This window comes from Protopterus annectens, chromosome 4.part0 (genome assembly GCF_019279795.1).
Source record: "Protopterus annectens isolate FY-2018-M chromosome 4.part0, PAN1.0, whole genome shotgun sequence".
Classification (NCBI taxonomy): Eukaryota; Metazoa; Chordata; order Ceratodontiformes; family Protopteridae; genus Protopterus; species Protopterus annectens.
Genome location: NC_056733.1, coordinates 68,604,494 through 68,618,874, shown reverse-complemented (window position 1 = coordinate 68,618,874; position 14,381 = coordinate 68,604,494). Strand labels below are relative to the sequence as shown.

The 14,381-nt window shown below is 36.8% G+C and overlaps 1 protein-coding gene across 2 annotated transcripts in view; it reads right to left on the bottom strand.

Moving 5' to 3' along the window:
• RAB11FIP4 (RAB11 family interacting protein 4) overlaps positions 1 to 14,381 on the bottom strand; it is a 600,425-nt gene that overhangs the window by 32,898 nt on the left and 553,146 nt on the right. For both annotated transcript variants that reach the window (XM_044068094.1, XM_044068093.1), the window contains one exon: positions 5,431 to 5,574. In XM_044068094.1, coding sequence (XP_043924029.1) covers positions 5,431 to 5,574 — 144 coding nt within the window. The remainder of the gene's footprint in view (positions 1 to 5,430; positions 5,575 to 14,381) is intronic.

Here is a 14,381-nt window from a genome sequence, read left to right as displayed (position 1 = left end):
TAATGCAGTGCAAAGAACTGAACCTATTCCTAAGTCAGTACATAATTAAAGTTCACAAAATCAGTTTTCCGTAAATGATTGTTTGCCAAGAATGCTCTTCTCAACACCTACAGTGTACCCAGTGCTACCTGTTTAAGTAGTTCATATGGGATTACCTACACTTGTAGCATATTTAAGTATGTTCAGAAATGATTTTTTATTAGTCCAGTTGCTCGTACTGTCCTTATTCCACAGTACTCTAGTTACTGTTTGCATGCCCTGATATTTTATAACTTTATGTCTTACAGTACATGAGATATTATAGTTGCTTGTAGTAGCAATTTCATTAGTCAGTGCTGGCTTTGTCTTTGACTACAATATCTAGTTTCATCATGACCTACGTTATGATGCACATTCTTCATAAGGCTGCAGAAGGTATAGTCAAAGCCCAGGGCTAGCATCACAAGAGCTGGCATGCACCGTTTCCTTTTACTGACTTTGCTAATGGGCATGAGGGAGACTTAATGGATACTCTCTTACACAGCCCCTGTATTTGTTGTCCTGAAATCAAGACAAACCTGTAAGACCTGGAAAAGGAAGGGAAGATGTGTGTGTGTGTGTGTGTGTGTGTGTGTGTGTGTGTGTGTGTGTGTGTGTGTGTGTGTGTGTGTGTGTGTGTGTGTGTGAAATTTCAGCTACCTCAAAACTCCTTCTCAAGAGCACAGAGGAGTCAGTACCAGATGTGAATGCATAGCAGAAGAATTGATACTAAGCACGCATGAAACCTAATAACTGTCAGGTTCCAGCAAAGTCACTAGTTCGGTCCTGGGTCCTCTCCTGTTTGGTATCTACTTCTCTGAAGTCTAGGCCAACACAAAGAGGCTCTGGCTGACAAAGCTCACAGATGATTGCAAGTTGGGAGCTATTATTAACTCCCCAAGTGATGCTGACATCCTACAGAAAAGCCTCACTGAGACCAACGACTGGTGTCATTACCATGGCCTTAAGCTCAATGCCAAAAAATGTCGTCATCTCCTTTGGGAAAAACCCGGTTCCCATGAATTACCACATCGATAAGAGATCAGGGAAAACAGGTTGACAACAACCTCTCTTTTGACCACCACATTGTCACTGTGGTCAGAAAGTCCTTCTATGTGGCACATCTCATTACTAAGGGTTTTGCATCCAGGAAGAAAGAGGTCATTGTCTCCCTCTACTTTTCCCTCATTAGGCCAACCATTGAGTACAATGCCCCATTTGGCATGTACCTCACTAAACACCTGCAACAACTGGAGAGGCCGCAAAAGTACCTCACAAAGAGGATCCTAGGCCTTAACATTTGTCCTACGTGGACAGACTAAAAAAACTCAACTATTCTCTGTCTCATATCACCTACTTAGAGGCGATCTCTGTTTGACTTACAAAGCCATGTCTGACCCAGCTCTGTTAGAAATGCTACAGCTGAAGAAATCCCAATCCCTCTGCACCACACGCTCCAGAGACCTCAACCTCATTACCACAATCAACAGAACATGCTGGAGGGACAAGTTCATAACCCAGAGACTGCCCATGCTATGGAATAGACTTCCCATACATGTCAAGCAGAGCACCTCACTAGCCCTCTTCAAGAGTAATCTTGATGAGTGGATGGGAAATAAAAAATTCACCCCAGGGATCACTCCAGTGGCTTTACTTACTGTAAATTCCAGCATGAAATAATGGCTATCAAGCATCTACTTTAAGAGGCCATAGCGTTCTTCCATAAGCCTAGGAACCTAACCATATCCAAAGGACCTATTCACCAAACTGTTCTACTTACTACCCTTTCCCTCCTGCTTCACATTGGAATACTCATTTGACCCTCCCAATGTGCTACTCTTATGCTGTTACCCTCAATGGTACCCGCTAGCCTCTCCCTGCTTGTCTCTATGTCTAACTATTGCTGTGTTAGATCCTTATGCATCTGGTGCTGCCTTTGTAAACTGGGTATTCCAGGTACAGTAACATCAACTACTGTCATATCCATTAGGACATACCTCTTGACCGGCAGAATTTTACAGAATGTATAGACTTTTGCCTCATATATTTGGTCTATTCCTCATAAAATTTGTGGTTTTCTGACAAATTAGTGAGGACTGAAGTCACCAAATAATGACATACATTTGAGTTGCAGACCTCATATCCTTCAGAGAAAGTTATGTCAATGCAAAACTTGTTATTATAGCATCTTTCTAAGTTTATAAGAGCAGTATTTAAAATCTGTCCCTGATTTAGGGCCTTTATCCCCCAGTTATTTTTGCTTTAACCAGAATTCTTCCTCTAAAAGGTTGAAAGGTATGCTTTAGGATGAGATGCTTTTCTCCTCTAATGATTTCACTTTGGCATGCTAAGTGTGTACTTTTGCCTCTGCCATCAGTTCCGTATTAACTTAAGTTTGTACTACTCTTATAATACTAACAGTTTGGATTTCAAAACAGTCTGTCTATTCCAAAAATATTTATCCAGTTAGCAAACACAAAGACATATCAGTTACAGTATTAAGAGATTTTTTTTAATGAATAATTAATAGCAACCCTTCTCCCACCTTTGCACCTACTGCTGTTTATTTCCTACATAAGTACATGTGTTGGATAAACCTTTTTTTTTCAAGTTTAGCATGCTTTTTCTTGATCAGAAAACTTAACTCCCATCCCCTGCATGAAACTGCTAACTGCTCATAACCAGTCAGCCTTACTTTTGGGTACAAAAGATACAACAATTCAGCAGTAAACAGTACACTTTGAGTACACGCCTTACTTTTAGATACAAAAGATACAACAATTCAGTGCTCTATGAGTATAGGCCTTACATTTAAGTACAAAAGTTACAACAATTCAGCAGTGGACAGTACTGTATGCGTACAGGCAAGGGTTGCAGATGTAGTTCCACCTGCTAAGAAGAAAAACGTAATATTGTTCAATGTAAGCATATTTACCATGAACATTTCTGTGTATTAACTTTAATCAGTTAAATACATGTTTGCTTTGTGACTGCAATTCTCTGTGAACCAGTCTTTGGACTCCAAGGACCTCTTACTAAGCTGGCCACTGTCCCCTTTTGCTTGACCAGTAGATTATACTGCATATGCTACCTCTTTAGTCTCAAGAAATGACAGACAACCTATTTTATTTGATCATCTTTGTTAATTGCTTTGTTCTGCCTATAAACTGATTGCTCTCAGTTATAAACTGTCATGGGGGTGGGAAGTCTGCTATGCTCAGCTTCACTTCAGGAATCCCATGTTCCCTCTCTCTCTCTGGAAAAAGTCACACATTATCCATATGGGCAAAGGAGGAAATTCAACAGACATTAACAACTTTAGACCTATAGCAGTCTTACCTCCCCTTGCCAAAATAATTGAAAAATGTATTCAAAAATAATTGCTAGACTATCTCTTGCAGGAAGAACGCCTATCCCCTAAACAACATGGCTTCCATCCTTCCCATAGTACTAGCACTACCCTTCTAATTTATATAGACACTGTCAATAAAGCTACAGATAACAGCAAACTAGTCTTTTCCTTATTATTAGACTTGTCTAAAGCCTTCGACACAGTTTGTCACAGCAAACTTCTACTTTAAATGTTCTCACTAGGTCTTTCTCTTCCCACCCTTCTGTGGTTCAAAAGCTACCTGTCAGTAAAACGTCACTTCATGCTCTCTCCTTAACTCCCAGTCACCACCGGTGTACCACAAGGCTCTGTCTTTGGTCCCCTCCTCTTAAACATTGTCATCAACACCCTCTATACTTCCACACAACAGACCACCCTAATACAATACACAGATGATTCCACTCACATTTGCATATCTGACAACATGGTACACCTCCAAAAAAATTACTCAGGAAACTTTAACAGCCACTGAAACATGGCTTTGTAACTCACAACTCATGCTCAAAAAAAAAAAAAAAAAAAAAAAGATCAAACTACTACTTTTTTCCCCAAATTCCTCTCTCATGAAAAAACAAAATTTAAAGTCCTCTCTCTTGATAATACAACAAGTGAAGTCACTTTTCATAGCAAACTATTAGGGGTGATAGCAGATGATAATCTTTCATTCGACCTGCATATACAAAATTACATAAGGAAAACTCATCAAAAACTAGGGATGCTTTACAGAACCAAAAACATTCTCACTGAAGCAACTAAAACTACACTTGCCTCTACTTATCTCCTCCCCACTCTTCTTTATGGCGCTCCCATCCTTACTAACCTCCAGACTTCACAAAAATTAAAACTTGAACAATGATGTAACAAAGTTGCTAAATTTGCAGTACAAAGCCCATTCAGAACTCACCCCTGTACAGCACTGAAAAGTCTAAATTGGTTAGAACTGCCACATCAACTAACATATATAAAACTTCCTACCACCTATAAAATTATTCAGCATCCATCTGCCTGTCCAGTACTACAAAACATTTTACACAGCTATGTTCCCAGTTGGTCATTACAATCCAGTGACCAAAAACTCCTGTCTGTATACAGACCTAGCAAATCTGATGGGCACTGTCTGTACTCATACAAGGATGCTAAGGCCTGGAATTCTATACCTATATCCATCAGATCTATACCCTCTCACCTATCTTTCAAAACTACTCTGAAAGACTTCCTAGCTAAAATCCGGCTATGTTCTTGCTCAAAACCAGGATAAACTATATCTCTAAATGTAAACAAGTACCTTTTCATTCCTTATACCTCCTTACTCTATCACTTACTTCATTACTGCTAATTCTGTACCCTGACTTTCTCTCTAAATACATCATAGCCCTGTTTTTCCCTCAATTCATATTGCAGTTCCTGTTTGTATTAGACTAACTTACCTTTAATTTCTCTACAGACTATCTAAAATTTCTCTAAATATTAAATGATGGTCATATACCTTGTATCACTTCTTAACCAATGTTATTATATTATGAATAAGTTGTTACAATTATTTGAACTGCAGATGTTTTTGTTTTATTTTGAAGATTGTATAACTATTGTTCTTAAAATGTTTGTAATAATTTGAAGCTTTTCTCCCTCTGAAAAAGGACTTCTACCCACTTGGACTTTCTGGGTAATCAAATGTCAATAAATAAATAAATAAATACATACATACATACATACATACATAAATAAAGTAATATATTGATCTCTCCTACTGAAGGATGACAACCACTGATGTTCATTTTTACTTAACCCTTGCTGACATTATACTACCTGAAGTCCATGGAACCCAGTCTAAAATCCAGTTGCTATGCTGATAAACTGGTCTGAAGCACATACTTTTAGTGCTGATTACAGCTACAAAAAACATTCTCAGATGTAAACATTAAATGGAAAACATTCTAATTACAAAGCTGCACAACCACTGCTCCACTCCATTACATGGACTGAACATGATTTGTGATTTACCTCAGTCTTAAGTGACTTACCTCATCTCTTGAGGCCGAGTCAATTTCTGCAGCAAGCGACTGGGCCTTTGTCTGTGTAGAAAACAAGTTTTTGGCCTCATAAAGACTCAGGCTGAGGATTTGTCCATTTAGATCATCATTCTGGTCACGCAGCTTTTGATTTTCCTAGAAAACAACAGTTGTTCACTATGTATACGTGTAAAGATGTATGGATATGTTTTACAGTACTTGAATAACAGTATCTGCGAGGTAATCACATAGTTGGTGTTTATAAATATGGAATTCAGGAGCTCTTAGGTCGGCAATACACACAGCATTCACATTAAACTGTAATATAACTCTAAATTGTCCAGAATTTTGCAGAATAACCAGATTTTTACCTCATAATCTTGGTCTGTTATTCATATAAATTGTGGTCTTCTGTTAAATCATTGAGGACTGAAGTCACTAAATAATGACAGCCATTTAAGTTTCAGGCTCCATATCTTTCAGAAAATACTTCTACAGTTTGATGCTGAAACATAAGGACAAAGTGACTAACACAAACAAAAAGGAGTGTGAACAGTGCTTGGGAAGAGGCCACAATGTCTCCTCTAGCCTCACAAGGTAGAAAGTATTCCCCTAAGCAGTCAATCCTCCCCCAAGCCTGCTGCCTCTGATATACTACAACTTTTCTTCTCACACTGTGTCAAACTGCTCTACAATAAGAAAAATTTGGTACCTTTCATTGAGTAACACTTCAGTGGAAGCTCTCTTCCATGAAGTGTGGAAAAAACATACAATCTAATGTCGCTGGTGAAATGAGATGCAAGTGCCACATACCCTAAATGCACAAGTCTTTGTGCCCTAAACCCCCATTATTTCCCATTACTTAATATAACCTACTCTGAAGTCACCCAACTTCAGGGTAGAAAAAGTACTTTTGCAGAAACAGTCCTTTGCTTAAACATTACTCACTAGACCAACAGATAATATTTGTGGTTATGTATCTTTCCACATGTCACATGTTAGCAGAAGCCCATATCTATGTTGTTCTTCTTTCGGCTTTTCCCAGTTAGGGGTCACCACAGTGGAACTCCGGTCCGCTAATGATTGGCAGTAGATTTTTATGGTGCTGAGGTGCCAGCTCGACGCCCAACCTTCAATGACGGCACGCCCATTCACGCAGGTCTTTCAAATGTCACTCGACCGCGGGGAGGACATGCAAACTCCACACAGAAGGCGCTCCAGCCGAGAATCGAATGGGAGAACATCTTGCTGTGAGGCGACAATGCTACCGCTGCACCACCGCAGCTAAATGTGAAGTGGAAAGGGAGTTCATATCCTTATTTGTAACTGACTTGAATATTGTCTCTTCAAACATTTATCCACCTTTATAAGTTCTTTGATTACGTAACCAGGAATGTGACATGGGAAGGCCATGTGATGTGGCCTAATTTCTATTTTAGTCAAGCATTTGATACCACTTTACACCAGAAATTGGTAAGCCTGGGTGTAGTTGTGATGAATGTGTCTAAAACTAGCGAAGTTGCAGTACAACAGGAGTTGCAGGATAACATTAAATTAGCTTCACACAGAAATCATGAAACAAATAATGTAAAGCTGTATATTTATATTAAAAAAAATAACTTATTTATTTTTCAGTTATCTGCTTAATCAACTTCAGGATCACAGCTGAGCTGAAGAATATCTTGAGTACCCAGGTAGCACAAAGCAGAGACACAAATCTTGAATAAGGCCCAGATAATTAGCATATTACTGGACACACACACACACACACACACACACACACACACACACACACACACACACACACACACACACAAAAAAAAACACTTTCACCTACTGACAATGTTGGAAGTTTGCCAATTCACCCACAGTATATGTTTTAAGATGTGGAAGGAAAAGGGAGTACCCAGTGACCACCTACTTGGACACAGGGTATGCATAAAGACTCTGCTCAAACGATACTTCATTCAGGAACTAAAGTGGAAAAAAGATGGACTGTGAGGCAGTATGTTAACTACTGCTCTACTGTGCTACCTTTAAAAATGTAGCCTCGAGTGAACATATCAAAATGTGTAATTCAACAGACCTTACAGTCCCGCCTTCGTGGCATACTGTACCAAAATGTGTACTTCAACAGACCTTACAGTCCTGCCATCGTGGTTTGAGCATTTAGCAAGTTGTGCGATGTATGGCTGACCTACGTTTGAATCCCACGCTCACTGACAGAAAGAAATGCCCATTTAGTATGAGATGTGTGTGTTATATCATTAATAACCCTGCAATGCATTTAAGTTGTCAGAACTGTTTCTTGCACTTAAGAAGTTTGATATTCTTTTACTAATGTCATAAAATAAAATGAAGTCCTGTATGTTATGTTAGTACAAATATTTTCTTAAACTGTTATACTGTGTGCTCTAATCACATTGCCAAGATATGGAACAATATACCTCAGGAAATCTTAAGTACCACTAACATCTTTAAATTCAAACAACACCTTAAAGTCTACTTTTTCAACTCATGGCTTTGCTCTTATGCTAATCCTGGATGATTTCACCTCTCATTTTTTTCTCCTCTCTTTTTTCACTCCCTACTTGTTGTGTCTTTCGGCTTTTTCCCGGTTAAGGGTCGCCACAGCGGAACTCCGGTCTACTAATGATTGGCAGTAGATTTTTATGTGCCGAGTTGCCAGCCCTGACACACAGCCTTCAACGAAGGTATGCCCATTCACGCATGTCTCCACACAGAAGATGCTCTAGCTGAGAATCGAATAGGACAATGTCTTACTGTGAGGCGACAATGCTACCGTATCACCACTACCAACGCAGCCTTTTTTTCACTCCCTACTAACAAAGTCAAATGCATACTCATTTTGCTACTCCACCACGTGCTCTTGTCTAGTTTCACCTTATTATCCGTTTTACTCTGTCTTTCACTATCATCACTCTTCACTTTATTATTTACCTTTTTCTATCTTATGCGCATCCTTATCTATACTCTCAAACTTGCCTCTTCCAATGTCCTGCCATTTATCACATTTAATCTTAACCGCCCCCCCCCCAAAATAACAACACTTGCTGAATGATTTAACCTGTCTCAGTTTTTCATTTTTTTCATTTGATAGGCTGTGCCAAACAACTGCTGTATATAACTACTATAGTTGTGCACTGCCTTGTTACTGTTGTTGCTTTAATCATTGCACTAATCTAATATTATGTAAAATGTTAAGTTAATTATCTTTTGTTTGTAATGTGGAGCTTTTCTCCCCGGGCCTCCTCTGAAAATGGACTACATGTCCAGTCAGACTTTCCTGGCACACAAATGTCAAATTAATAAATAAATAAATAAAATAAAACAAAAATGTTCATATGCATAGCTTAACCTCATTTTATGAAGTCAGAAGTCATTGTGCTTCTAGCCTTCTGAAACTTCAGGGTTTAATTTTCCAAGAATCATAATATACTTATGGGTTATTTATTTGTTATTTTTGAAGCTAGTACTGATAGCACTGCTACAATTATATTAGTTTATAGATACATTCATAGATTAGCACTAATAAGCTAACTGCCCTTGTGGGCCATTTTAGGTCTAGCCAGTAACCCCATGTAGGAATCAAACCATTCACCTTGTGTCTATAAGGTAAGCACTTTAACCATTACATCAACCTCCCAATTCATTTATGTTCAAATTTTAGACTTACTGTTATGAAGAAATTCTTCCTTAAAAGAATACAGAAGGTTAACTAAAGAAAGTACAAGTCACAGTTCAGACTTTTGTTTAAGTAAACTCCTGGAATATAGCTTGTGATGCACTGCATCCAATATAGCAAAATAATGGACTGATTGTGTCCCAGTTTAGTTAATCCAGGTAAGCGCTGAAAATTATTTCTCAGTTGTATTCTTATAAAACATAATTAACAATATGTATAATAAAGTGGGCCATATAAGAAGTTTGTTTGTGTCTTTCGGCTTTTCCCGGTTAGGGGACGCCACAGTAGAACTCCAGTCCGCTAATGATTGGTAATTGATTTTTACGTGCCGAGTTACCAGCCCTGATGTACAACCTTCAACGAAGGTACGCCCATTCACGCATGTCTCCATGCAGAAGACGCTCTAGCTGAGAATCGAACCGGACAGCGTCTTACTGTGAGGCAACAATGCTACCGCAGCACCACTACTGCGGATTGATCCATATAAGTAAATTTCTAATTTGTCATCACATACCTTGTTAGAGTTACATGTCCTTTTAAATATGTTTTTCTAAATTGGGACATGCATTTTAAAATAATTTGTTTTTTTTTCCCTAAACTAAGTCAAGCTGTAATAAAAGTAAGGTAAAGTCAGACTGGAATAATATTGATTCAACAATGTTAGTAAAGAAATTATTCACAGAGTATATTCAGGAACAACAAATGCTTCGGATTGTAAAATAACCTGCCAGGGGACAGAATATACTAGATATTGTTTGTGTTCCCAAGGAAATTATTGTAACTTCAAGTCAAGTTTTACCACCATTGATGTGCAGTGATCATGGGGTTGTTAAGGTTAATTTGTTGCTAGATAATTCTGCCAAACTGAAATCTAAGCCAATGCACAGAAGGTTAATTACAGATTATAGGGAAGCAAAACAGTTACTGTATAAAACTAACTGGAGTGAGGTGTTCAGTGGAGAAATTGCAGATGGGATGTGAAAAGTTTTGAAAGAGAAATTGTTTGAGTGCAAAAAGTAAAAAAAATGTTTAACATCAAGATCTAGGCACGCAACATCGGGGGGAGGGGGGGTATAATTCCATAAGAACAAGATACCTGATTAAGGTGAGAGACAAAAAATATAAGAAATGGAAGAGAAGTCGAACTACAGCTTTGAAAACTGAAATAAAAAAGCTGGACAAACAGATTAAGCATAGTGTTAGACAAGATCTAGAAAAATTTTAAGAAAGTTTATATAAAGACATTGAGCATAATAGGAAACCTTTACATAAGATGTGGAAGGAGTAAAGATACACAAATTGATAAACTGTGTGCAGATTCTAAAATGTATTCTCAGACACAACAGATTATAGATATATTTACAAAATCTTATGATAACAGGTTGGCTCCGCAAAAGAGGTGGTATGTTGTCCTAGTGACATCCAGGTAACTCCAGATACTGGAATCAAATTAGACTATATTTAAAAAGAACTGTGCTAATGAACTCAAACAAGATTTTAAACTATATGACCCTTTTAAATACGGGAACAGTGCAGATAAAACAGGGAAATTCACATTCTGTTCGCAATGCCACAAAATGTGGTCAAGGATAGACTTCTTCTTAATCTCTGACATATTCATTAACATGGACCCAACAATAACTATACATACCAGGTTCTTTTCAGATCACTCCAAAATCACACTGAACATTAACTGGGACAAAAAGAAATATTTAGAGAATCGAGATCATAATTGGTCATTAAACCCTAATTTACTTTCCAAAATGGATGTAATAAAAGAAACAGAAGCAATACTAAAAATAGCTCTTACAAATATCACTAACTCCCAAGTACCAACTGACATAGAATGGGCTGCAACCAAAGCACAAATTAGAGGATTGTTTATCAAAAAGCAGCATACTATAAAAAATTACAACTGAAAGAGGAGCATATACTGAAAGGGAAAATAGAGTATCTTGTAAAAGAACTAATAAATAACCCTAAGAACCAAACAAGCAGAACTTTTGAAACTGCAAAGGGATCTATATATGTTAGAAACCAGGAACCTATCTATTTATGAAGCCAGAATGTTAGCCACTTACGCAGAAGAAGCTCAAATACCATCTAGAGCTCTGGCCAGAATTATCTCCCAACACAAAAATGCCTCCAATGTATCAGAAATAAACTACAGAGACAAAAACTACACAAAAAATGAAAACATTATTAAAACATTTGAACAAATATACTCTCAAATATATGGAGCACAAATACTACAAACCTCAAAGGAAGATAGAACTCTTTTCCTTCAAAAACTGAAATTCCCTAAACTCAATTTAGACCAACAAAAAAAACTAACTGGACCGATATCCATCAGTGAAATTATTACAACAATCAAACACTTAAAAGCGCACAAGGCTCCGGGTCCAGATGGACCTGCATCAGTATTTTACAAAGCATTTTCCCCCTTGATAGCCAGACTACTATACTATATACTGAATTACATAATAAACTATAAAATAAATGATATCCACTTTAATGCCTCTAAAACCATCTTTATATTAAAAGAATGCACAGACCCCAAAAACCCCGACAGCTACAGACTCATCTCCCTCTTAAATATAGATACTAAAATATTTACCTCTATACTTGCAAACAGAATGAAAAATTTGATAGAGAAAATCATCTCCCCAGAACAATCCGGTTTTACACCACATAGACAGACTAGTGACAATACATTAACATTAGATGCACTAATATCCTACACTAACCGATACAATATCAACATCTACACAATGGTAGTGGATGCCCACAAGGCATTTGATAGGGTTGATCTAGAATTCTTACTCCAAACTAGAGCAACCCATACACAACTCTATATATATAAATAAAACTTGGTCAAATAGGATCCTAATAAAAAAATGGAACAAGACAAGGATGTCCATTATCACCCTTCCTGTTTAACCTATACCTAGAACCACTCTTTCTTTACATTAAACAAAATACATACCACAATCCTCCATCAATACACAACTTCAAAATATACCTCACTGCATTTGCAGATGATCTGAACATATATTGCACTACACCAAATTCAGATATAAACAAAATAATAGCTGCAGTTGAACATTTCTCGACTATGTCTAACTACAAACTAAATCTCAATAAAACAAATATTTTCCCCCTAAAAACACCCAGACTCATCTCACTAATACCATTGTTAAACACAATAAAAATAAAAGAAGAAACTGAGTACCTGGGAATCACCTTTTTCCAGAATAACAAAGACTTCTACCAACACAATGTAAACCTTAAATAGCAAAATATAATGCAAGACTGTAAAAGATGGAACAACCTATAAACTACCATTCTTGGCCAAAGTATCAATAATCAAAATGAACATTTTACCCAGACTAATGTATATATTCATGACATCACAGACAACAATACTTAATAAATTCTTCAAACAAATTCATACCTTCCTAGCAAAATTTATATGGGAACCCAAAAAAAAGCAGAATCTCCTATCCAAAATTAACACTCCCCAAAAGCAAAGGAGGACTAAATCTACAGATTGTAAAATGTACTACTCGATCATAACACTAACAGAATATTAAGAACAGCTGAACATAACCTGTCAATGGAAAATTGGTCCTCTCTTTGGGTGATAATCTATTATAGATATATTAAAGCTCTAGGTTTCAGTCCCAAAGCACTTCCATTCCTGAAGCAGAAAGAAATACAAACTTATAACATTATAGAGCCCTTAAAACATTCTATCAACTTAGCGCAAAAACTCTTTCAATTCTTGAACCTTAGACAAGCCATGGCAATACTGCAACCCCTTCATAAAAACCCAAATTTAAAAATAAACAATAAGATGCTGGACTTAGTCCCTTTTCCCAGACTGAAAGAAACAACAATCCAAGATATTTATCCCTACCTTAACTGTTCAATACAAGAAATGAAGACCAACTTAAACCTCCCTAAATCACACATAATAATCCTAAGACAAATCAAAGAACTGTGTTCCAGTTACCTCCAAAATGTTACTATGACCAATAGTGACATAGAAACTTGTAGCAGGTTTTGGAAAACTATTATCACAACAAAAAAAAACTATTACTAATTCATATAAAATGATAAATGAAATCAAATACCAGAAAGACCTCCTCTTCTCTAACTACTGGAGAAAAATTAAACCATCCATAGATGATCAGCAAATAAGTCAGGCAATCAATCTAACACTGAAGATTATACCCCTCAAAAAGTTAGCATACACTCAGCTCATAATCAATAATAATGCTTATTTTACACCTGCAATCCTACACAAATTTAACACATCAAAATCACCTTTCTGCCCATACTGTAAGGACCAGATAGCTAACTTAATCCATGTATTTTGGAGCTGTAAATGTGTCTATAAACTCTGGAACTCTCTCAAGGTACAGTTACAAAAAACAGGTTATCAAACATCAACATGAACTTGAGAATTCACTCTATTACACATTCTCCCACCCAACATACCAAGAAAACAAGCAAATACACTTTTAACAATTTTCCTACTAATGAAACTGTATATAGCTTTTAAATGGCTAGATACGATAAATATCTCTTGGGAGGGTTTTAAACAAGTAGCTATACAACACCTTTTAGCTCATAAAATAGTAATAGATAAAAGAAACAAAAACATAAAATCCAGAGAAATTTGGGAACAAACCTTTAATATCATATTAGCATAATTCATCACACAGCAACTTAGAAATGCACTATAATGGAACCAAAGAACACATACAAGTTCAGATATTAAATAATAACTTGATATTGCGAATGTATATACTGTCTATATAACTGTGGAACTAACAGTGAAAGCATCTATGTACATAGTGTAAATAGATATGTTGTATGACCTATATCCTGTGGTATTTGACATCAATGTATAACATATATATACGGTCATGTTATAAGATTGTTTTTATTTGTGACATTTATTAATGTAAAAATAAAAATTATTGGAAAAAAAAAAGAAAAGAACTGTGCAAACTGGATCCAAACAAAGCGCAGGGAGGAGACGGAGTAAGTAACAATGACCTGAGAACACTTCAGCAAGAACTTACACTACCATTATATCTATTATTCACTAGTTCATATAAATATGGGGAGATTCCGCAAGACTGGAGACATACACTTATTAAACCTGTCTTTAAGGGAAAGAGGAGTAGGACAAACCCAAAATCATACAGACCCTTAAGTCTACTTTCATGTTGTGGAAAAATAATGG